At 44.8% G+C, this 26,538-nt stretch overlaps 1 protein-coding gene across 2 annotated transcripts in view; it reads left to right on the top strand.

Moving 5' to 3' along the window:
- PRMT8 (protein arginine methyltransferase 8) overlaps positions 1-26,538 on the top strand; it is a 759,198-nt gene that overhangs the window by 489,622 nt on the left and 243,038 nt on the right. For both annotated transcript variants that reach the window (XM_085650561.1, XM_085650562.1), the window contains 2 exons: positions 11,047-11,189; positions 11,625-11,712. In XM_085650561.1, coding sequence (XP_085506687.1) covers positions 11,047-11,189; positions 11,625-11,712 — 231 coding nt within the window. The remainder of the gene's footprint in view (positions 1-11,046; positions 11,190-11,624; positions 11,713-26,538) is intronic.

Genomic DNA, 26,538 nt, shown 5'->3' on the forward strand with positions numbered 1-26,538 from the left:
CCAGCAGGCGAGAAGCGTCTGATCGCCTGCGGGCAGGTGAAGAGCCCCAGGCGCGAAGACGGCGACCGGGAGCCCACCCCGCACCGCCGCAAAGACCTGCGGGCGTGCAAGCCGCCCCAGAGAGAAGGCGAGGAAGTCGGGTGCCCACCCCGACCCCGTTGAGCCTGCCGCCGTGCCCGGTGGTGAAGAGCAGACCGATCGGAGCCCACCCGCATCGGCTGTGACCCGGCAAGGGGCAGCGAGCCACGCGGAGCCCACCCGCGTGGAAGAAGAGGCCCGCCGGCCGAAGGTGAGGAGCCCCGCGACAGGGAACGCGAGTGACGTGTCCCCATAGGATCGGAAGGCAGCGGGAGCCCACCCCGCTCCTTCAAGCCCTGCGACGGGCGAGACATGGCCCCGTGGGTGCATCGAGGCAAACGGGAGCCCACCCCGCCGCGACGATAGAGAGTACGTGGTGACCCCCTCCCCGCCGCGCAGCGCATAGAAGGTAAGGCTGTGGCGGCAGGGTGAATAGCAAAGAAGAAGTATCCGACCTGTGGCCGGAGGAGAGCGGCACCAACACCCCCCCCCGCGCGGCCCGGGAGACGAGGAGACCGGCTGCGGGGGGCGGAACGAAGCGAAAGCAGAGCCCACCCGCTGCACCGGATCAGCGAACACCGTTTCCTCCGCCTGCTCCCCCGCGCAGCATGTGAGCAAAGCGGAGCTGCGGCGGGCGGGGAGCGGGAATCGGCACACAAGGCTACTCAGCTTTCCTCCCCCCTGAAAGGAAACGTCAGGCACTCACCGCGGGGAAGGAGCGGTCCTCCCACGAAGTCCGGCTGCAGGCGGGTCCCAAGTGGCCCAGGAGACCACCTGCAGGCGAAAGGCGCGCTTGGCCGGCAGGATCCAAGAGGCCCGAGTGGCAGAACGAAGAGCAACACCCTGGAACCGAGTGAGGTTCCAGGAAAACGAAGGAAACAGCCGTGGACTGCATCGGTAAACCCGGCAGTGCCATCTAGTGGCTGCTTGGTGCTACTGCAGGTAGCTAAAGAGACAGTATAGGGGGAAGCACACGTCTGCGACAAAAGGGGCGAGGGCTGGAACCTGCCTGAGACTAGTGACACAGCTGGTTAGGAAAGCTGCCAAGTCTCATCCAGGAGGAGAACAGAATGACTGTGAGTAGGGTGAGGCAGATCAAGGCTGCTGAAGTGAAGGAAATACCAGCGGCAACACAGGGCCAGCAGGTTGCTGCATAACATGATGGTTGGATGAAGAGAATTAGCAGAAGTAAGGCGATCCTGGACAGTGGGGACCACCAAGTGCCTAAAGAGTGCGCAGTAAAGCTGCCATGACAGAGTGGCGCCAAGCCATCACTGCACAGCCTTGAGAATGAGCAGGAAAGCTGCAACACAGTAAAGCAGAGTGGGGTTATGCCCGACAGCCCACACCGGGGTGGCAAACGCCGACAGTGCGCACACGAGGAATCCTCCAGGAAAGAACATGCTGCCAAGGTTGCGTGGAGTGCGGTGATGCCTACTGGCCAGGGGTAGTCGCTGCGAGAGTGAAGACACCAGAGTGCACCAGCCTTGGGTGGCAAGGTTTGAAGAGACTCGTCCAGGCAGCAAGTCTCAAAAGAGGATCAGAAGGAAGTGTGCAGCAAGTGCGTCCACGGAAGCAACCAAAGGGCGCAGTCAGAAGCGTGCTGAAGCGTTGCCACAGTTAGAGAAGGTGGGTGCACGACAACCAGAGATCACATGGCGCAAGGAGCAACGCTACACTGAAGATGTACCACGACGGTACGAAGAGAAGCACGCACCAGCGCCCGACAAGGCAGCAAACACAGGTAGTCACACGACGTGACGCACCTCGTGAACACAGGTAGTCACGCGACGTGACGCACCTCGTGAAGCCGACCAGCCAAATGGTCGCACCATAAAAGCCAAGCCGACCAGCCAAATGGTCGCACCACAAAAGCCAACCCACCAGGGGTTGCAAAAGGAGGTGACCGATGCAAGGGTCAGTGTGAACATCACACCAACAAGCCGACCAGCCAAATGGTCGCACCACAGAAGCCAACTCACTAGGGGTTGCAAAAGGAGGTGACCGACGCACGGGTCAGTGAAACTACGGAACAAGAGGTCTGATGAAAAGACCGAAGGTATCCTGCCAGAGATCGGCAGAATGGACCGTCAAGTGGTCCGTGAAGTTCAAGAACGAAGAGGACCACGAGTATGGCCCCACGAACTTCAACAACCAAAGTAGCTGGTGAAAAGGAGAAGACCAAGAGAAGGTCACGACGCTAACTCGGGATGCTGAGGAAGATGGAGAGAGTGTCCTCGGACGTGAACAAGACCAGGGGGAACACATGCAGAGTGCGCGCGCTGCATGGAGAAGCCTGGCCAGACTAGAGGAGAACAGAAACGGTCCAGATTACGTCGTGAAGCGAATGGATGAAGATGTCCGAGTGGCACGTTTGCCACTACAAGAAAAGAAGAAAGAAGAGATCAGAGTGGCACGTTTGCCACTACAAGAAAAGAAGAAAGAAGAGATCGGAGTGGCATGTTTGCCACTACAAGAAAAGAAGAAAGAAGAGATCTGAGTGGCACGGTTGCCACTGCAAGAAGAGGAGAAGAAGGAAATAGATCCGTGGCACGTTGGCCACTGTTAAGAGTGGGAGGAGAAGTCAGAATAACTCGACACCCTCACGGAGATTAGAACCGAGGAAAGACAGAGGAGTGTGGCATGACTACTCACACCTCGAAGATAAGGAAGCGACAAGTGCCAGAACATGGAGCGCAAGTCCTGAGAACACCCGTGGCACGGAGAGAAGACCATCTGCTTCACGATGCTTCAGCACACCGGGGATCTGCAGAGGTGAGCAGGCTGGATCATTCGTAACATCCACCTCTGGGGTCACACGGACACTGAACAACGCCAGCCGTGGTGACTCAGGGGCAGAGGCCTCAGGGATGCCAGTGAGAGAGCGTCCCCGCGACGAGAGATGGTCATCAGCAGCCCTTCAGCAAAGGTCCCGGGAGGATGAAGACATCACGCGCGAAGACAGGAGCCAACAGCTACCCTCCAGGTGCGACTGCGGAGCCTGAGGTGAGGCTTGTCGTCTTCTCTGCACCCACTGATCGGCGTGCGAGTAACACAATACAGTACACCCAGCCCAGGACAAGTCCGATAAGGAGGGCCTCAGGGATGTCCCGTGGCAGGGGAACACCCGCGAGAGGGGCATCATGGTGAGAGGGGTGTCTTGCAAACAACCCGTCCTCTGCCAAGCAGAATACATGCTACCGATGAAGAAAAGGACAGGACTGAAAGATGAACGGCAACATCCAGCGGTGAACCACAAGAACTCTAACTGCGTTTGTCGCCAAGGAAGTAACGTGTAGAAAAGACTGTGAGGACAACTTCAAGGCAGAGCTATCCACAGACAGGATCCATCGAGCACCCATGGCTGGTGCCACAGTGAACTGTTGGTCTCCGCGGCAGGAAGAACGTCGTCTGTGACTCCAAGCAGCTGAGGCGTAAGAGACTCTGCAGAAGTTTGGTCACTGTATTACATCTGTGTTTATCTTTCTTTCTCCCACAGGTTGAATTTTGACTTTGGGTTTTCGTCATTAAAAATTGGGAGGGATATAGTGTCCGTGCATGGACACCTTCTAGTGTTCCAACTCCTTGTACTACACTGTGCACCCACCCACCACAGACGTCACTGTGTCAGGTGACGCTGTCAATAAAAAGGCCGAGCGCACGTGCTCGTGGCCGATTCCCAGTATCCCCAACTATGTGTCTGGTGTCAGTCCTTTCACCCAGCATGAGGGCCTAGGGCCCAACATTACAGGAGACACACAGGGGTGCTCAGGTTGGACTGAGTACCCCCTAAAACAAATAAAGCAAGGGAAAGGACACACCTCGTGGCAGGTCACCGCTGGGCACAACAAAGAAAACGGGCGCTAATCAAATATTCATTGCTCTGGAGGAGCAACCCATAATGCTATGCAGGGCTCTTTGATTTTGCATACTTTTTGTCTCCTCATTGTGGCACCAGGATGACAGGGCCACCTCTAACCACACCTAAAGAGTGCAGGGGAGCTGTAGATGCGGCACAACTTCCCCCCAGGGAACAACAGTACTGACCCTAACTTTAGTGAGACCCAAAAAAGCTTACCCACCCAGGATTTCCATCAAGTTTTTAAGCATTACTGAGGCTGAAACATGTGCTCTTTAGTTAGGAGTACCGCGCTTTCTAGGGGCCAAGTCAATGACTGCAGCTATTGTAGCCTAAAGGTGTCTAAACTTGTAGACATGTTTTCCTTTGCTCTTTAGGGGCTCAGTTATGGTCACAGTCAGTGTGGCTTGAAGGTTTTTGAAATAATGTACATGCTGTACAGGTGCCCTCTAGGGGCAAAGTTTATGGTAACATGCTTTGTGAACTAAAGGTGAAGCCCTCTGGGACTGTTTTGATAATTGCATTTTTTGGGTGAAAGTATAGAAAAAGCACAAGACCCATGGTAGGTTTGTTTTGTAAATGCTGTATTTAAATAATCGTGTTGACAGTGATTGAAATGTATATCAACAGGTACATGATTTATTACCATCAATAAGAGCATTTATCCAGGGTTATTATTAATGATTGCATTTACTCCTAAAATGATTTTTGACATGTGAGTTGGTAAACTTGACCCCTTTAGGATGTTAGAGATGATTATGCAAAGTCATGTAAAGATGTTTTCATCAGCTTTTTGTATATTTGTAAATTACTGCGTAGTATTGAGTAGTGAGTGTGTAACACATTTACTTTAACTTTTTCCTATAAAAAAAGCACAGACTGAACAATCATTTATTGTCTGCCAGCGAATACAGATTGCTAGCTCACACTACCTCCCTTGAGTAGGCCTTGGACTGCTCGGCTTCACTACCCTGAGAGAGCCACAATGGAGTGTTTGGTTCCCAGTGGAGTGCAAATGCGGACCCATTACTTTTGTAGACCACACAACTTACGGTCTGTTTTCTTACAACATGTGTGCATCATATGTTTGCAATAAAACATAAAACAACTTAACTATTGCACCTGCTAGCCAAGGTCAGACCTATTGGTTATGTCAATGCTTGTATATTTTGTTTTCAGTGAAAATAATTAATTATGCATGCAATGATCACATTTGATGAGATAGGAGGACCATAGTAGCTGTGAAAGGGGAGCTGCCAGGATCTTTCAAATTAAAATAATAAATAAAGTAAATGCCAAATCTATTTTTGCTTCATGATAAAGCATATATTAGGACAGAAGACCATGGCACTGAAGAGGACTACCTTTTCAATATAGGTGTGCATTCTGCGAGAGAAAAATAGATTTGCTCATAGTGAGGTAAGCTAGTAGCTGAAAAGGGCTGACCCTGCATCCCATGGTGTGGAGGGCAAAACAAAATCTGACTAGGATAATTGCTGATATTTTTGTTTATATATCACTATGGGAATTGCATGGGGACATTTGTTTTCGGGACACTAGGATCATTAGAGGCCGTGGGGGGGGGGGGGCAAGGAATGATCCCAAGGCCCCAGCTCTCTCCCCTTGCGGGAGCAGGCCATTTTCCGATTTTGAGGTGGGTGCCAACCCAATCACCCACTCTGCTAGGGATGCTGGGGGCTGCGGGAAGTGCTAAGGCCACTATAGTCTCAGCTGACTCCCCAGCTAGTAGCATAATGGGTGCTGGTGGTAGCCGGCACTTTTTCTTAACTCCTTGCCGGGCTGGAGTAGCAGTTTTAATTGCTCCACCTGTTGTGTGCAGATTTAGATTCCGTATATAGGTTTCCCGATTTATGCCATTATATAGGTACAATTCACATTGCCCTTATTTGGACATAGAAATCCGTCCCTTATTTAGACATTGTCCGTACAAACCAAATTCAGGCATGGCCACCTACATCCGTCCATCCACGTCACAACGAATTCTTGGAAAACCAGACCCTTAAGCCTTTAGGAATTTCCCTCAGCTTGAATATTAATTTCTCCAAGAACACATTAAGTATGCATGAACATCTATTCCTTAGGGGTTCATTTATGACGTTCCTTTTACGTGAATACTGGCAATCCTAGACACCTTGAAGGTATAAATATGCCAGCACTTGCCATGGCAAATTACGGTTCCCGGAGGATTCGATCCAACCCAGACTACACGCTTTGCCACGGCAAGTTCGGAAGGAGATCGAGTTCCAGCCTGATGCACTGACCTGACGCTGCCATCCTCCTCGCAGAGAATCCAGCTCCAGTGCTCTCTGACCTCCCTTGCGGGGGGTTAGACTATCGAGTCCAGAAAAGAGATTCCAACCTCTCTCATTCTCAGGTATGGAGCTGACTAGAACTTAGAGAAACTTTTGTCAACTCTTGGCTATACTAAGATATAGCTAGCTATACTTTAGAAATAGCACCTACTTCAAACCTCGTACTGCACTTAGGTTAGGTACACTGGGGTAGAACAATTTAGAAGCATGCACGATTGACTGAGTGAAACTGTTATCTATTGTTTCCACGATTCTGAGACTGTTCCAATTCTAAAAGGAAACAAAGTTGTCATGTTTATGCGGTTGTCAGAGACTAATCCCTTATTGTATATTCGAGAAGTTTCTAGTGACCTCTGAGTTAGCTGGCACACACAAGTAATTAAGTTTAATATACTCGGTAGAGACATACTGACCTCAGTCCTATGTCAAATCTATAGTGTATGTTAATCCAATGCGCAGAGCCTATCAGGGATATAGGAACTACACTACACACCAGGTGGGAGCAAAGTTGAATGCCCTGTCCGCCTGGGGAGAGTTGGCAGAGTATGCCCCACTCTTGAGTAGATTGCCACAGTGTTCTGGGGTTGAACGGTGTCAGGGATGGGGTCTTTGCGCCAAAACTGTTATGGGGAAGGGACACGTGGCCTCCCTCCCCTTATAAAACAAATCCAGCTCCAGAGGATGGGATCCAGAGGATGAGATCCACAGGCCCTCTTTCCTTCATTTGTATACCGCTCCAGGAATGGGGTCCCTGGGTCCTCAATGAGGCTCAGGGAAGGGGTCAGCGAACTACCAAATATTATTGATTTAGCCCAAGGGGATGGGCTCTCTGGGTCTGTAAAGGACTTGGGTTGGGGATATGGTTTCCCCTTCCCCTTCTATTACATTTCAGGCCCCAGAGTATGGAATCCCTGGGGCCACAATCGGAGAGGGGAGTCCTACACACATCTCCCGCCCCAAATTATAAATAATATTTACCCTTAAGCCCTGGCCCAGCCCGGGGGTCATATTAATTTTCTTTTAAAACACAGGCTGCTGATTTGTTTTTTTTTCCACAGCAATCCTTCAGGAATATCGTGGAATCATGGCACCAACCCTATTTTTTTTTTTTGGCCCCAGTACCACCCCACCAGGGCCAGTGAGGCAGGGTATACTTATATCTTTTTGCCTTTTTGGTTTACTCATTTTCAGGACAGGAAACTAAGGGCCAGATTACAATGATGGTGGGACCGCCACCAACAGCCCAACAGTGGCGGTCCCACCGCCATCATAATAGTGTTTACCGCCCACCACATTAGCACGGCTGGTGGATGGTCGGGGCGGAAAGACCGTCCGACACTAATCTGTAATGCCTACAATGGTGGCGGTGCCTGCTCAGGCACCCCCTTAGGCATTACAATGTCAGTTTACGCCAGCCGGGTAAACTGCCATGAGAAGGCTGGTGGAAAGTGACTTTGGGAGTCAGTAAGGGGCTCCCCTTCCACCTTGGCCCTCTGACATGGGCCCTCTGAGGCACCTATTGTGCAGGGATATGCAAAATGTGTATTTTTTGCTTTGCGGTGTGTGCTTCAACTTGCAGCACATGCCACAATGCAAAAAATACACTTTGCAACTGCCTTGAAGGTGGTCGCATTGTAATACCAATGGCCGAACCGCCGACAGCAAGTCGGGCGGTCCCGACCCAGATATGATGGCAGTCGAACAAAAAAACAGCCGCCATTATAATGAGGTCCTAAGTCTCTGGAGTCATGTAAGGGCGGGATCCGGACTACAACGTAGGTTTAGAGGTTCTACAGCTCGGAGACAAATGGTCCAAATACCGGGCGTACCTTTGTAAACCGGATCCATGATGCAGTTAATTAACTGAACTAAAGTATACGCTGCAGAGGATCTGTAAGTAACAGGATCCCACTATACTCACAACGCACTGTAGGGCGTGCGTTAATACTTACACTTATGTGCCCCATTTTTCTGGGTCACGCACCTATGGTCCTGACGAAAGCCTCTTGAACAATTTTTGAAGGCTGAAACTAGTAGACCTACACCCCCTTTTTTAATAATTAAGATATAATAGGTTCAAATTAAAAACCTCCAATATATCTTGAAAATATTTTTAACTCAAGTCCTAGGACCCTTTCAATAAAACTTTTACAATGGAACTTCCTAGAGGCACTTTTAGCATATAATTCCACTGCACATAGCACCGCACACTTCACCAAAAAAAAACGCTCCACTGTAGTTCAGGCGTGGAAGCACAGCTGGACCCCGATGATGAAGCATGCCACCTACTAGGTAGGTGGGTGAGGGGTTTCTTAAAACAAAAATCATTTGTTTTTGCTCCTCCTGCGTAGGTACAGGTTACGAACCACGACCTTTACACCTACCAAGGACTTGTCCCATTTATTTGATGATTATCCAGGGAACAGGACAAGCAGCCTTTCTACTTTTCCTTACTCTCTTTTTGTTTTGAAGTCATGTAAGGGCTGCCATAACATTTTTGTTTATGTTGCAGCCAGTCAATAAGAGAGCTCATGGGAGCAAGATGACCCAACTGAACAATAGGCCCTATGTCAATCAGAACTCTCTCTTTTTTTTAAGCTGAGCTTGCAGGACTCTCGCACGAGTTCTCAAACCCAACCTTCCAGATATACAAATATTTGTGTACGTTAATTTCTAAAAAGCTACTGAACGGATTTAGACCAAATCACAAAAGGCTCGCTTTCTGGACCAAGATTTAACTTCCTGCCAAATTTGGTGTAATTATGTTCTGCAATTTAGGCTGTGACCCTTATGGAAAAAGCATATGGAAATTTAGTTTTGGGACCCCGCTCCCTTTATTCTTGCACCCACTTCACAGATCGCCCCAAACCTTTTCAGGAAGGCACTGAGGTGGACAAACATTTTTGGGTGGGAAAGTTTCAAGAAGATTTGTCAAAGGGCGCCAAAGTTATTAGCTTACCAAAAAATGCTCTTCCTATGGAAATGTAGACTAACTATAACTACCCACTGGCAAACACCAGGGGTAATAGATAGATAGATAGATAGATAGATAGATAGATAGATAGATAGATAGATAGATAGATAGATAGATAGATAGATAGATAGATAGATAGATAGATAGATAGATAGATAGATAGATAGATAGATAGATAGATAGATAGATAGATAGATAGATAGATAGATAGATAGATAGATAGATAGATAGATAGATGTATAGAGTTGAGCTAATGCCAGACCTATATATTGCCAGGGAAAGTACTTAATATCCAGGACTGTGCATTTCATTCTGATTTAGTTGTAACAATATTATTCAACCACACCAGTCATTATATTTTAATAGTTTAAAAAGATCAGATTGATTATTACACCAACCATTTTTTCTCTTCTCCATTTACATTTTGGGCATGACTTTGTTTGTGCATGGTCCTTCTCCTGTAAATATGCCATGGCCTTCTGTACAGTTTCAATAAATTCCCTGTGCCAGTCTGTGATGCCCTTACGCCACCATCGATGCGCCGTATTTACAATACGGCGCACCATGGCGCAAGCACTGACAGATGCGAGAGAAATTTTTATGAATCTGTTGGCTCAAAAGTCCTGCATATCTGGTGTAGTGTCGCAAGCACGACACAACTCCAGCGATGCATGGTGGGGCCTATACTTTTTGCACTGCGTCACTCCTTACACTTGCTTCAAGCAGGCGTGAAGTTTTGATGCAGTGGCGTCCTAGAAGTGACGCAGTGAAATCTTGTAGATTTCACTGCATCACTTTTACGAGGCTTTCCTGCGTGGGAACGCCCATCCTGCATACGTTATAACTGACGCAGGTATAATGTGACGCAGGCCTTTACAACATGACGCATCTCCCTAGATGCGTCACATTGTAAATTGGCCACATTGTTTATGCCACCGATGCGTCGCAAAAGTGATGCAACAGAGGCGCAAAAGTGACGCAAGGGGCTTGTAAACCTGCCCCAGTGTGTTTCAAGTAACGTTTTCATTTATTTCATGTACTGTGCTACTCTTCCATGTTATTTTACTGTGTTTATATTTCACGTCAGACAGAAAGGCCCCATGCAATAATTATTGCGATGGGTGGCGCGTGCGAGAGATTGTTGCTTTTAGGAAATGCTCTGGTTGCCTCAAAGGCTTTCTGTGATGACTAGATTTCATTTCAACCGTGCGCTAAACCATCAAATACAGCAAACAATGTAGAAGGAATACGGTGAACAAGCAAAACTATTTCCCTGAAGCATGGTCCTGACATCTTAGCCAATTACAAAACCACCAATTCTACCTCTTGAAACACAAACGGCATCACCTCCAGGGACTTTGGCACAGAATGCGGCTAAGTGGCGTTTATGAAGCCATCCCTGAAAACAGAGCAGACGTTTTCTCATGTCAATTGCACTAGTGAATACATCTTACAATTTGTGTAATAAGATCATGGCTTTAATTGGGAAGTAAAAACACTGGTTGGGTTCTCTCAAAGGGGCGTGGTTTAAAACACATAAGCTGAAAATGTGTGCTTAGCTCCGCCCAACTGGTATTTTGCTACTTTTGTCATTGCCTCCATATATATAAAACAACAAGAAACATTACACGTACAACAAGCCAGTACTATTGGCTTTGTCGTGATTGCTAGTTGCACAAAATAAATTAGCAACAACTATGGCTTCGTTGTATGGCGGCATATCGCAAATGCTTCGGTTCTGAAATAATGAGACAGTGAAAGAACCGTAACAGGCGCGTTTCTCTGCATGTTTTCTCTTTCAGTAATCACAATATTTAAGGGCAAAGTGGAAGAGGTCGAGCTGCCGGTGGACTCCGTCGACATCATCATCAGCGAGTGGATGGGCTACTGCCTGTTTTACGAGTCCATGCTTAACACGGTCATCTTTGCCCGAGACAAGTGGCTGGTAGGTGCTCTGCATGCCCGGCTGCCTCTGGCGGAGCGCCTGTGTCTCGGGGTTTGTTCATTTGCATTCCCACTGTCTTTCTCCTCTGCACGGCAAATCATGTGAGAAGAAAAGAGGCGCTTGTTAAATCCGGCAGAAGCCCCTGATCCCGACAAATTGTACTGAGAGACAAATTACCCTGAGTGTGCTGGTCATATATTTCAGGGCCTGTCTGTGAGTGGCGGCTGCAGTGACTCCGACAGACATCCTGATCTATCAGAGATGCTGCCGGCTCCTAGCATCGCAGGGATATGAGAGTGGATGTGACAGCCTCAAGCGGAGCAATAAAGGCGTGCAGGGGGTGCTTGTCGGCTTTTTTATATTTGCTGTTCAAAATGTGATGTCTTTGTCAGGTGAATAGATTACGAGACCCATTTCCCCACCATTCATCAACAGAAACCTGGAGGGCTTATGTTTCCCGACCGCGCTGCTCTGTACGTGGTAGCAATTGAAGATAGGCAGTACAAGGACTTCAAGATTCACTGTGAGTATTTGCTTCATGGGAACTGTAAATGTGGCTGCTGTATTTGCCATGCTTTATATCACATTGGCACATGAATGCATTATGTGTGCTAACACTAGTCAGCACATCTGGTTACTACAACTAGTTAGTACTTTTGAAATACAGGCAACGAAATACATGTGCAGTATTATGTGACTTACTTCATTTCTTTTCTCTTCTTTTATCAAACAACATTTAATATTTTTATATTTTAGACAACTTTAGTAGCACTGGAGTATGTTGTGGAACCCCTGTGGTCTGTGGAAGTCTTGTGTGGGGACACTACGACTGGAGTAACCAGGCGCTTTATAAAAACTCTTAACATAACATAGCATATAGCTATTTGTTTTGCCTATTTGCTTAACTTTACACAAAATGATTGCTTAGTCACTCAGAGAACTAGCTACAACATGTCAAGCTTGTCTCTACTAATAGTTTTCATGCTCTCATTGGTTTTAATAGTCTTGCCTTTTGTCTTAGTCAGACTTCCATTGTCAGTCTGTTCTGGCCTCACTCTAGTGTCTGCCGCTACAGATACGCCCATCTATTGCCCTGCCCAAATAATATGTTTAGTGTTAGAGTGAGGTGCTATGCTAACATTGCATTGGAATTACGATTCCCCGCTGTGCACTCGATGTATGAACCAATGGATATCAAAAGACAACCTCCATGATTATTAACCCTGTATTTTCTGCAATAAATACTTTTGGTGATTCATTAATAGAGAGCTAGTCAGTAGAAATACATGTAGCGTTGCCCCTTAAGACCTGGAGTGGAAATGTGTCATTACTCTTGGCCATTATGGTCAGAGTTGGATAGGGACTGGTAGATGGTGAGTTCAGCTGTGAAATGCTGTTTCCATAATAACTGAGATACTAAACATTTTGTCTCCCCTACTCCTTGAGCTTCCTTCATTGCCTAAATGGGGTTAGTATCTACCCCAAAGACCTAACATTCGCCCCAAGCAGTGAATGCCTTCCCCTAGCACCCTGGTTATCGAGCATGGAACCCAGGTACTGCCATCTATGGATGGTGCTCATTTTGAAGCAGTTTGCAGCAGTAATCTGCCAGAATATTTAGATTTCAATAATGTCCTGGAGAAATATCATGACTGTTAGATTTGGGGGTCTCTAGTTGGCACAGGTAGGTACTTGTGACAAATAGGGACCCTTGCCTCTAGCCAGGGTAAGGGGGTACACTCCTAAAATAACCCCTGCTCACCCTCACCCCCTTGGTAGCTTGGCACGAGCAGAGAGGCTTATCTCAGAGGCAATGTAAAGCATTTGTGACTACATACAGTAATCCAGTGACAACACTACAAATGAACACCACACAGGTTTTATATAAAAAATAAGTATGCTTTATATAGATTTACCACAAGACCATAAACGACAAAAATACACAATACTATTACTTTAAGATGGTAGTTTTTAGCTTAGTTCAGTTCAGTTCTTAAGATGCGACACTTTGCGTCAATGTACCTTACGATGCGTTGCGTTTCCACGACAAGCAATGTCGCATCGATGGAAATGCGGCAAAGTTCTGGTGTAAAGAAATAAAGACGTGAAGATCTTCCAGATGCGGCACGCTTCTCCGGGGATGCGAGAAGTTCTTGGTTCGATGCGTGGACAGCAGCGGCGACACCCTTGTTCAGAAGTGCGACTGCAACAGCTCCAACTGCAACACTCTTCTCCCACGATGCGTGAAGCTTTCGCTCGATGCGACAACTACAGCGGCGACATCCTTGTTCAGAAATGCGACGGCAGCAGCTCCGACGGCGGCGCGCTTCTCGGGGATGTGAGGCGCTTTCTCCGATGCGGTGCAATGCGACAGTTCCAGCGGCGACACCCTTGTTCCGAAGTGCAACAGCAGCAACAGCGACGGCGACACGCTTCTTCCTTGTTGCGAGACTCCTCTCTCGATGCGGTGCAGTGCGACAACTCCAGCGGCTACACCCTTGTTCAGAAGTGCGACGGCAGGCAGCAGCGATGGCGACACGCTTCCTCTTCGTTGCGAGACGCTTCTCTCGATGCGGTGCAGTGCGACAACTCCAGCGGCGAAACCCTTGTTCAGAAGTGCGACGGCAGCAGCAGCGACGGTGACACGCTTCAGCTTCGTTGAGTCGCGCTTCCAGCTCCTTGTGACACGCAGTCCCTCAGAAGGCCCAAAACGGCAGCAGGCACTTCCAAAGAATTCTGGGGAGCTGGGGGTTGAAGTCTGTTGTCCCTGAGACTTCAACAGGAGGCAAGCTCTGTTCCAAGCCCTTGGAGATCCTTCACAAGTTGAAAGTAAAGCACAAAAAGTTATTTCTCCTCTCTTTGGCAGTCAGGCAACCACTGCAGGCCAATTCCCTAAGCAGCTCTTCAGCTTAGGAATAGTCTCTCCTCAGTTTCTTATGGTTCCTCTCCTCAGCAGAGGTTTCTTCTTGTTCCAAAAGTGATCTAATTTCTTGGGATCAGGGTCCCAATATTTATACCCCAAAATCCTTTGTTCTCTGAGGGGAGAGGGGCCTCTGTCTAGTCCAAACCAGTTCCTGAGCACTCTGTTTACCAGACTTCTCCTTTCCTTTCACAGTGTAGGGCAGAAACATCAGACGCCCCACAGGAGGTGGAGCCAGCATTGTGGAAGGCAAGTACAGCCCTGGAGCACTTTGTTGACCGGATTGCTTCTCTTCATTCACAGTGCAGGGCAGAGATATCAGACGCACCACAGGGGGTGGAGCCAGCTCTGTGGGGGGGCAGGCACGGTCCTATTCAGGTCCCAGGTGCAACTCCTCCCTCCCATCTAGATGCAGATCTCTCTATTCACCACTGGACGGACTCACCCTGTCTCCTGGAATTCCCCAGCCCAGTCACTCAAACTCCAGACAAGGAATACACAGCCTAGCAGAGGCAGGTTTGAATGGTTAAGCAAGAAAATACCTACTTTCTAAAAGTGGTATTTTCAAACACAGAATGTTAAAACCACCTTCACTAAAAGATGTAATTTATCATTCTCGGTTCAGGCATACTAAACTCGAATTTCTTCCATGTTCTCTGAGTCAGTTAAGATTATAAACATGTAATAATCTAACAGCCCATTCTGGCCTATGGAGAACAGGTAGCCTTGCAATAGTGAAAAACGAAAATGGCTGTAATTCACTATTAGGACATGCCACACACATCATGGCTTGTCCTACCTTATGCTTACAATGCACCCTGCCCTTGAGCCTACCAATGGGGTGTCTGATATGGAAGTTTAGGGACTGGCAAGTGGGTGCAGTTGCCCAGTCAGCATGACAGTACCAGACTGCACACAGGCACTGCAATGGCAGGCCTTAGACACACTTTTACAGGCTGCTTCTGTGGGTGGCACAACCAGTGCTGCAAGCCCACCAGCAGCATTTTGGATTTACAAGCCCTGGGCACTCCTGGTGCACTGTACTAGGGTCTGACAGGTAAACCAAACCAACCAATCATGGAATCATTAATTCGTTCAATAATTTACAATAGGGAGAGCATATGCACTTTAGCACTGATCAGCAGTGGTAATGTGCCCAGAGTCATAACACAGCCAACAACAGGTCAGAAAAAATATAGGAGGAAGGCAAAAGGGATGACCCTGCAAAAAGGGCCAAGTCCAACAATGACTAAAATATTGACCACCAAAATATTATGAAAGAGAATCTATTGAGGTAAGTAAAGTCTTCAGCTCCCTAGTACTCTAAAGACCTTGCTGGCAGTAAACCATCCATTTACAGAAAGGAAACAAAACAAAAGATAAAAAGAACTTGCAATGACCTCATGACACTGAAGTCCCTCCGCACAACACGCAGCCAGTTCATCACATCAAACAAAGCAAAGTACTATACCAACTCCATCAGAGAAGCCACTGGTAAAAGCAGGACATTTATCAACACAATCAACACCTCCATCAAACCCCTGTCAGACCCACCTATTCTTCACTCCACAGAAAAACGCAATGCCATCAACCTCTTCTTTAGCACATCAGCAACATCAAGCAAGCCTGCTTCATCACTTAAGCCCACCCCTCCCTGCAGAACTCCTTAATGGTCAGCCTTCAGAGCCCTTTCTCTTACAGATCTCACTGACATACTCAAGTCCCTCAAAGCCAACTCATATAGAAGATGTCTTAAGCTTGTCCTTTATCAAAGGTCTCTCTTGGGGATGCTCTTTCACCCTACTCACCATTTTCAGTGTCTCCTTCACTCAAGGCATTGTCTTAGAAGCTCTCAAGACAGGCCAGATCCTCCACTTGTGAAAAAAAAATGCACTAGACCCTGATGACCTCCCCGACTACTGGCCCAGCTTTCGCTCACCATTCATTGGCAAGGTAATTGAAAATGTAGTCTATGTTCCTTTCCAAGATCACATCAATGCTAACCATTCCCTGCATGACTACAAGTCTGGCTTCAGATCACACTGTAGCATGGAGACTGCTACCTTTCACATCATATACAAAGCCCTTTTGATCAGGGATGAAGATGATCCCCTTTACTGAACCTCTCATCTGCCTTCTACACAGTTGACTATGGCATCCTTGTATGCACCCTAGAGTCTTGAAAGGGGGTCAGCCACAGTGTCCTTCACTGTTACTCTTTCTAACTACCCAACCGACACCAGTGTGTTCACATGGGCATGTCAAAGTTCCATATGATCCCTGTCACTTGTTGAGTCCCCCTGGGTCCCATCCTGTACCTAGTCATCTTTAACCTCAAAATGGAGTTGCATGGTCCCCTACTCATAGATCAAGATTGTTGGAAAGTGAGCTATTAGTAGTGGTAAATATTGGCAATAAGGCCACTAACACAGTATAGGGCTCAAAATAGTCTCTGAAAATTATTCCTATGCTCAGCCCTTGGTAGTGTGGCAGGCAGGTTTAACTTGAGAGACTAGTATGTAAAGCATTTAAAAGCACCAATTCAGTAAATAATTAAAACACAACACACAATCAAAATCCAACACCAATTTATAAAAATAGAAAATACCTTTATCTTTAAAATAACACCAAAACAAAAATTATCCAATGTAGGGAAAGAGGGATATGAATGTTCAAAGATTTAGCACTAGTATATAGCACATAGAAACCTATTGCACCTTTTGGGACATCTGGCCAAGCTAGACCAGGACAAAGTCAAAGTTTCAGGCCAACCGCGATGAAGCCCTGCATGACAACCCTTTGAGGTAGGCCTCAGTCTCAGTTTTTACCTTCTGACTTATAAACTTTCCTGAAGCTTTTTTCTGCCTGCTTCCCTGAATGCTCTCCACCAGTACGGGTTTGATGAGGGTTCGCCGGCTTGCCTTTCGATGAGCTCCCGAACTATGTGAGGCAGACCTCCGGAGCTTTCCAGTGGGGCGAATCAGGAATTCAGGCTGGCTCGCGGTTGAAGGTGGGTGGCTTGACTCTCGCGGTTGGAGCCGGTCAAGTCTTTTACCTCCAGACTTAGAAAGTTTTACAGAGCTTTTTCTCCAGCGGTCCCCTGATGCACTTCACCAGGCTGGGTTCGATGAGGGTTCACTGACTTGACCTTGGATGAGCTCCCAGACAAACTCTGGAAGTCGGACCTCCGGAGATTTTCTGCATGACTAACCTGGAGGGCAGGCCGGCTTGCAGTTGAGGATCACCGTCTTGGCTGGCCAGGTCGAGTCAGTCCACTTATGGAGCTTTTTTCCAAAGTTGCTCCAAACTTCTCCAATCTTCTGGAACTTCTTTCTGAAGTGACTCTGAGGGTCTCAAAGTGTCCACAATGTACTCCAAGGGTCTGGAAGCTCCAAGATGGTCTTTGAAAGTTTGGGACTTCAGTTCCCACAATCCACTAGGACAAACCCTTACAAATCCACTGGAGTCACTCTTGGTGGTGATGGTCCAGGTGAGCTCTATTAAACTATAGCTTGCAGGGAGTCCACTCTTTATTCCTCTTGAAGCAAGTTAGGTCCACAGGGCTGTAGTTCCAGAGTGTGCTGCAGGTGCAGTCAGTCAGATTGTAGGTCCTTGTTGGTGCAAATCAAAATTCCAGCAGGGACCCTTCTTCTTTTGTTGTTTTAAGCAGCATATCTCAGAGGATTTGCCCCTCTCAGATACTTATTCTGTGTTCTCTGGGGTCAATCGGGAGGGCACTCCTGTCTAATGATATGCAGGGCAACACCTCAGACCCTGTCATTTCCTCCAAAGTGTGGCACAATGGTCTCCTAAAAAGCACTATTTGTCCAAAGTCTCAGCAGAGTAGCAAGACCTAGCTAAACCAACCTCCATAATGGCTCATTTCAGTAACTCTCCTCCAGTTCAATTAAATAACTAATAGTATTTAGCAACTAATTTACTCCCCACCCTTTAACCCTATAAAAGTAAAACCCACACACAAAAAAGTATGAACAATGACCCTAATTAAATATCAATGAATTAATTAGGATTAATCATTAATCATTAATTAATTCAACATAAATTACTTCACACCCTTTACCCCTATAAACGTCACAACCCACACCTAAAGTTAATTACACAATTTCCATAATTAATTTACAATAAATTAATTAATATAAACAACTAATTTAAACATAAATTACTTCCCACCCTTTACCCCTATAAAACCCCAAAACACAAACTTAAAATTAAGTACACCATTTTCATGATTCATTTTAACCCAATTTAATGATATAAATTAACAACTAATTATTAAATATTATAAATTAACAACTAATTATTGATTAATCAAAAATAAATGTCTTCTCACCCTTTACCCCTATAAACCCGACAACAAGCACCCCAAAGAAATGCACAATTACCATAAATAATTATCAATTAATTAATTGTTATTAATTAACAACCAATTAATAATTAATCACAAATAATTTATTTCCCACAATTAACACTATAAAATCTCTATTAAATAAATATTAATAAGTAAAATATCATAATTAATTATTATAATTAAATTACTTCCCACCCTATTCCCTTATAAACCCACAACCTGCTATGGAACTAAAAAATGCAAAATGTAATTAAAATAACATTGATAACTACTAAAAATGCATCACATAGATTAAAAAACATAAGCAATACCTATACAAAAAAACATACATCACATACATTTAAAATATAAACTAAAATACATAACACTAATTAAGAAATCGATATTTTAAACAACTATATTTTTGCAAACTATATCAATGACTTCTATATTTTTAAAAACAATATTTCTTACCTTATATTTGATATTCTTGACCACAATATTCTTTCTTTCGATATTTCTGTCACGATATTTCCAACTTAATTTTTTTGTAAGTCGACATTTCCAGCGCAATATTCTGTCCGAATACCCTCCCCTCCCTCCTACATCTGCACATTACTTCCTTAAGCCAGCCATTGCGCTAGATTCAGAGTGTAAAGGGGGTAGTTGGACCTGGCTGTCTCTGACTGTCCCCTTCTACCTTTGAACCTGAAGTTTTACGACCCTCCCCCCTGCTCTGGCATTCCTATGGAGCAGGATCCTCTTACAAGAGATGGCCTTTCCTCCCTGGGTGCAATTTATCACTTGAGCAAAGAACTTTGGCTTACAGAAAAAAAGTATTATAACTTCTTTTCTGTACATTTTAGGATAAATTCAACAACAGCATGTTGTTGGATTTATCAATATCATTCTCCTAAGCGCCTCAATGATATTTTATGTTGTCCCTTGCGGTAGTTATGAATTGATAAACTATTGCAATGTTAACCATGTGGCTGGGGATCTACAATGTGGAAAATTAAATGTCTAATTTCTCCAATAACAGGGCCTATAAAACTGCTTTTATAGGGACCTTGCTTAAAGCTACATAGCCAACAACCCTGTGACACCGAGGGGAGATCTCAGAGGTCATGAAAATACAATAATAAAGTAGATCCGCTCTCCACAGTGCTCCTAGCACAAAAGCCGATTTTGGGAAGCACTTTACCACAATGAAGGAAGCAAAATGTCCAATTTTACTATCCCCAGGGCATAGGAAACATCTTTTAGAAGTGCTTCCCTTATACATACTGGACACCCACCCCTGGGATACCTAGGGGAGACCCTGGAGTTCCTAGTATCCTACAATGTTGTAGTTTAATAATTCTGAAGTGCCCCTAACACCAAAGTCGAGTTTGGGTACAATTTACACTTAGAAGCAGTTCTGCAACACAGGGCTGCTTTTAAAATGACCTCAAGCTCTCAGCAGTGCACACATGCAAGTGCAGAAAGGGATGCTGACCTCTACACTGCCATGCCCTATTATATACTAGGAAATCAAAGGTAGTTTTAACCTCCCGATCTTAATATGTACGAGGGCCTTATACAGGAGGTCAAGCCAATCATAGGGGTACGCTAACCCATTGTGTTGTATGTGTTTCACTGTATTCTAAGTGTTTTCAGCATAGCACAGGACCTGGGCCTGGTTAGGCAGAGCCCAGGGACCGTCAGAGTCAGTTACCACCAGTACCAGTCAGCAAAACATTTGGGGTTGCCCAGGGCAAAGCACTACTTTCCAACATAGCCACCCCCCCTCTCCAATTAAAGGTGATGGTTTACTAACCTAAACCCTGGTAGTCCTCATCAGCTAATAGGAACAAGCATTGGCATAGTCAATAGGTTTCACCTTTGGGACCTTATAAGTATTTAGTTATGCAGCACAATATCCTTACTGCAACAACATTAACTGTTGCATGGCTAAACACTTATAAGGTCCCAAAAGCGAGACCTATTGGCTATGCCAATGCTTGTTTAGAACTTATGCCCAGGGTACCAAATGTGGAATGGGTGGGAAAGCTAATGACACAGATGGATTGGAAGACAAAGTTATTGCTCCAATGAGTAAAGGATATGTGGTGGTCGCACGTAATGGAGGAGCGTCATTCCAGTGACAGAAAGCAATGCAAAGGCTAAGTCACAAAGACAGACAAACTCTGTAACTTCGGGATGCACGGTAATGAGACGGTTTTACTACATGCATGCAATTTTATTGATTCCATTTGTTAAATCTCGACAGCAACGAGGAACTGTAAGTAAAATTCTGTGGAATGGGGAATAACCAACGGGCCGATTTCCCAGCCATAAAACCACATGAATCCCCTATTACATGTGGTTTTACCTCATATACTTAGAGTCTGCTGTGTACGGGTGGTAAAATGTATGTGGCACTGGTATGTGGGGTAGTAGACTGCTGAGGTGTAGGGTTGTGGGAGTAGGGGAAGGAAAGGGAAGTCTTTTTTCAGCAGTGAGATCTATTGTACGCACCCTGCCCTCAGTTAGAACAAGGAAGTTAACTGCGGGGCCAAAGTGAAAGTGATCGCGGGCCAAAGCTTGCAGTGCATGTGCGAGAGTGGTGCGCGTGCAGCAGTAATCACGCCATATGGCGCCTCTGCTCAAGCGTGCGCCCACGCACATGCACTGCAAGCTGTGGCCGGTGGTAGCATTTTTTTAAGCCCTTCCTTAAAGTCTCTCCAGACCAGCGCAAGCGCTGGGTCAGGCGAAACCTAAAAACCTGGATGGATAGTCTATCAGCATTGGCATGGGCAACCCCAGATCTGTGTTGCATTGTAAAGTCCATTGCCTGTAGGGAAATGAACCACCTCAATAGCTTGGGATTCTCCCCTCTCATCTGCATGAGCCACCAGAGAGGCCTGTGGTCAGTTTGAATACGAAAGTGAGTTTGTTTTGCTCAATAGTTCTCAGAGCCTGGACACTCCTAGGAATAGCTGTGCACGCTACAAAACATTTCTTTAATTCTCACATTCATTATTATTTTAGATAGAGAATTTGGAAAGATAATGGATAGTTATTTCTCAACACCCTTAGGGACCCAATGATGTGTCCCAACGGTGGCTAGCCATTTTTTCCATTAGGAGCTTTGGTTCATATCCTTAATTTAGGAGAGAGTAACTGTTCTGAGATATATTTACGCAGAAAGGTTTTCTTATGGGCCCAATTTAGCAGAGTTTATCTATAAATAATGTGAATTTGGAGATTCAGACAATACCTGTTAAGGTGCTGTTTTCTAGCATCAAGAACAAAGTAATCTGTTTAACGTTTTATCGGATAAATATTTCTTTCAGATGTAGCTCTAAGAGTTTTGCAGCAGGTAAAAGTAAGGAATAAATAAGAAACAGCCTCTGGGTATGAAATAGGATAAGGTTATATGTGTTTGGAAGTATCAAATAAGGCAGTTTTTGCTGTGTCTTGCTCAGTATAGTAAACATGCTCTGGTTTATTGCAGCTAGAGGGAAACAAGGGGATATCCACAGATCAATGGCTTTGCCCTGTTGATAAAGGATCAGTTATATTTTATCTGACCGGATATTACTCTTCTCTCATTTCGACATTTAACTAGTACCTAACCGGTAACACAATAATAGTTACAATAAAATGGATACTATCCAAACTATTTGATTAATGACTCTGTATACCTTAAAGGTCCTTATAAAAACTGCACTAGAAAAAATGAGCACATCAAAAATAAATATTGCATAGTTCACACTCGGTTCAGCAATAGTAAAACATAATTTATGTAATCTCTGTCTGTCTATCGATTTGAAACCATGTATATCATGTCATGACCTAGAGTCGTCACACATTGTTTAGAAGCTTTTGGACCATGGCAAATGTTTCTATGTATAACTAATCCTTGGACTTTTGTCTTTTAACTTCCTGTGTCGAAAGTCCATGAATAAATGATAATGCGTGCAGATCTTTTACATTACTTCAACTCACACGACTTACATGTCCTTACATGGTCCTTCTGTATCTGCCCTAAGGTCACATGATGTCAGACAACCTCTGTGTGGCTTGAGAGAATGTAATGTTAATTTGCCTCCTGGTCTTCTTGTATGTTTCTCTGGGCTCTGCTGAAAATTGTTATACCTGCAATTTCTCTATTCTGTGACATTACCATATTCCTGCCTCTCAGAAATTCTCTAAATAGCATCTGTTCTCGTGCACTCAACAGAATTGTGTTTATCATGTTCCCACTTCCTATATTTATTATTTTTCCATATTTAACTATTCTTTCTAACTAATTTTCACTAAAATGAATATTAAGTCTTCTTGCACACTATCAGCAATGGGCAATACTGGTAGTTACTGCATGAAAACATATAGCAAATGAAGTCAGAACATTCTCTATCCCAATACAGCTTATCACTAGGAACAACATTATATTTCTTGGGGACATGACATTTAACAGAGTAAATTTCATGGACTGAAAGGAGTGAATATTTGTGATGAATGAGAGCTTCTAAAACAGATTTTTCCAAAGGCGAAGGGCATTTTTCATAAATGGATTCACTTTCGAAATACAGCATATTAAACTGAATCCTCTACGAGATAAAGAGCCTTTTAACAAAATCTGAAATGTTGGGGATACTACACATTTAAGATTTTCATTGATGGAGACATCTTGACGCCATTAAAATATTCCTCACTACTGTTAGTACAGCCATTTGTCCAAGAATAGTGGTGGAAAAGAGAAGAGGTATGTAACCAAATAGTGTATTCACTGCTACTCTTTGCAACACTGCACTTCATAATAGCACTTATGTCCAGGAACAAAGTCATTAACACACTCACATTGGTGAGCATCATATCATCTGTAAAACAAACATTGAATACCCATGTCCCAAATTTATTCTTGCTTTGACCTCTACAATCAACCCATGATTGGCATGCTCTGGAGAACAAATTTAATGACTAGTGCAGAAACCTTGCCTGTAATTGATTCTACGCCATTCTCTGCAGTGAATGACAAAAGTGGGTTGCCCTCCCTACGCTTGTACTCTGAAAATGTCTTTTGTGTGGTCATTTTGGCATAAGTATTGTCTTCAGTACTATTCTGTGTCTACATGGCCCCAATATTCTCCATAAACCAAAGCTTTTCCGTGGAATGTCACCTGCATTCCTGTTTCACACAGCGGTACCTGCATGGGATCAGTAATTGTTATTTCCTTGAACATTTGTTAAACTAAATGACCAGGAATAATTTCCAGACAGACAGCTAAATATAGAGATGAAAGTAAATTTTTCATTAGGAAAGGCATACCACCTACCATGGATTTGACTGTTCCCCTGCTCTTCAGATTCTCTTATCTTTCACCACATTAATAGAACATTAAATGTGAGATTGGTAAAGTGCTTAAGCTTTTAGAACCGGGCAGACTGCTTCTGGGGAGACCATGGCACAATAATCAGGAAGATTTTCGACTGCATTGGGCATCATTTTCTTACAGAGAAACAAGGGTATCTTTTCAAACTAGGCTGCCAGATCAAACCAGTCTGCAGGTTCTGGTCTTATCCCACCATTGCAAATTTAAGAACAGACCATAAACTTGGCTGAGTTTTGAAAAAGGTAGATCTTTCATTTATGTTTTTTAAGCTTGACGTTTAAAGTGAGAGCCCAAATCATTTGTTAATCTTACAGGATAATCTTAGCTCAGACCTGGGTAAGAAGAATGGCTTCTCAGAGAGTTTTACAGTTGCTGTTAGACTTTCCGTAGCCATTTAGGAATTCTATAGAAAAAGCAAACAAGCCCTTTTAATCCTACAATGTTTTATCAATTGCATAGATTTTTAAGGGTGTTATGCATCACCAGCAACCTGAAGACTTATCCATTTCCTCTATGCAGGCTACCTATATCTTTAAAATTCAGTTTTGCGTCAGACCGATCAACCAAATCGTGTTCATAATGAAATATGAAGTGTTTCTTGACAGTCCTTGTACTACAACTGGGCTTGTCCTCTGTTGCTACTAATGTTGTGTGTTCGCCAGCAAATACGTTACAGAAGAATACATTACTGGAGGCCAAATAGTATAATGTCCATGGTCGTCCTATTGTGTCTTAAGTCTGAATATAACTATAACAGTGGGACGGAAGAACAGGTTTGCTTGTTAAAGCAGCCTACATACTGCAGAATCCCTGCTGGATGTGTTCTGATCATACACATTTTACATGAGTTAGCTAGTGTTGGTGTTGCAACCGTGACTATACATTATTTTATATTGAACAATAATCTCAGAGATAAGCACTCTTTATTAATCTTTGGTGTGACCTGCAGCCAGGCTGCAATTCCAGTGAAGTTAAGTCAGTCTGTCACCCTTTCCAGGTAGATAAAGTGAGTATCATTGAATTGGTTGATAGTAACACCTGTTAAGTACAGTGCTTAGAAATCCCACTGTTTGTAGTATGACACTCTATATGAAAAAAATCACTTCAAGTTTGTTTTTCCTAAATGAGGAACTTCTTCCTTTGCTTCCCTTATATCCTGTAAAATATTGCGTTTTTTTGAAGGTTCATGAGAAGACATCATCTCCCAGGTCAAATGCACTCATAGCTCAGCTTTGCCGGACCCTTTTTGATCTGGCAGCCCAGTCTGCAAAGATTTGTTTTGCATGTACATTAGAAAATGATACCCAAAGCAGCTCTGTATCCTCCTGTTCACAAAACTCTGTGACTCCAAAGGCGCAAAGACTGTAGCATCTTTGCATTCTATTTTCATGTAATCCAACAAATGGTATCAAAACTGGACAGCTTTACTTTCAAGAAGGGAGTAACGCAGTGTTTCTTCTTTACTTGCCCGTGATATTTGCTTTCTATGCCAGCGCCTTTGCAGTAAACGGGACTTGGACTAAACAGTAGGCTCCGGTAAATTTAATTTACAGTGATGTGATCTCAACGTAATTCCCCTCATTTTTCATGACTCTTGTTATGTGAAATGCTCGAGATTAAGCATTATGCCACATTGCGTAATTGAGATGCTATTCAGGTAAAAATCCTATCGCGACAGCAGTGGAATAAGATTGAAGAACGCAAGCGGCTGTTGTGTGCATCATGTGTCATTTGGTCTTTTTTAAGCTTCTAACATGGACGCATTTTATGCTAAAAAATAGCACAAAATGCAGGAGTGACATTTTGCATAATTTTCAGTTATAGTTTGGGCATTTCTTGTAATTTACACAAAGGAAGTGAATTTCACCAAGCCACTGTGCAGATGAGGTTCTGCCTCCACATCTTCAGCTGAAGCCTGCAGGTCAAAGTTAGAGTCCCCCCGGAAAGGCAGGGAATATTCACAGAAAGAGCGCCCACAAAAACAACAAGGTCCAAGGCGCACCTTCTGCATCGCCAGCTAACCTACCATGCCGTTAAGGCATAGGTGACCGGTGAGCTGTTTTATTTTAAAACTCAAGCCAAACTCCCATAGAGGAGGTTTGATCTTGGGAAAAACGTACATGTCCAATTCGCACTTGAAGTTTTTTTCAAGTGTGGTGGGACATTGTTCTTTTTTTTCTGCTTCAGATCGCCATGCATGCCAGACCCGAGCAGATCAGTGGCGTAACGCAAAAAGGTGGGCCCACCTGAAGAACGTGATGAGGTGCCTCAAAGTCTCCAAACTATCTATTGTTAAAAAAATAGCTGGGTTCATGAGCTTTCAGTTGGGTATGTTAAGGTGTCTGTCTGATTTTGCCTGGGATTTTTAAATACTCAGACAAAAACAAACACCACACACACTCACACACTCATACACGTCTCCTATTTGAAGTTCTTAAAACATGGTTATAATTTACAAAATACTGTGCTTCAAGTACACCTCACAATCCGCACTTCTTTCCCTTTCGACTGACCCTAAGCCCCCCTCATGTGCTGCTTCTCATATAATGATTAACGTGATCTGCCAGTGTGATTGTCGGAAAATCTGAAGCTCACATCCGCCAAGTCTTACTGACCAAGCTACACCCCCGGGACTCTCCCATATGTTACATAAATTCCTTGCCCTTTGGCTGAATAGGGGCCCCGTGAAGATGTTAGAGC

This window comes from Triturus cristatus, chromosome 4_1, assembly GCF_964204655.1.
Source record: "Triturus cristatus chromosome 4_1, aTriCri1.1, whole genome shotgun sequence".
Taxonomy (NCBI): Eukaryota; Metazoa; Chordata; class Amphibia; order Caudata; family Salamandridae; genus Triturus; species Triturus cristatus.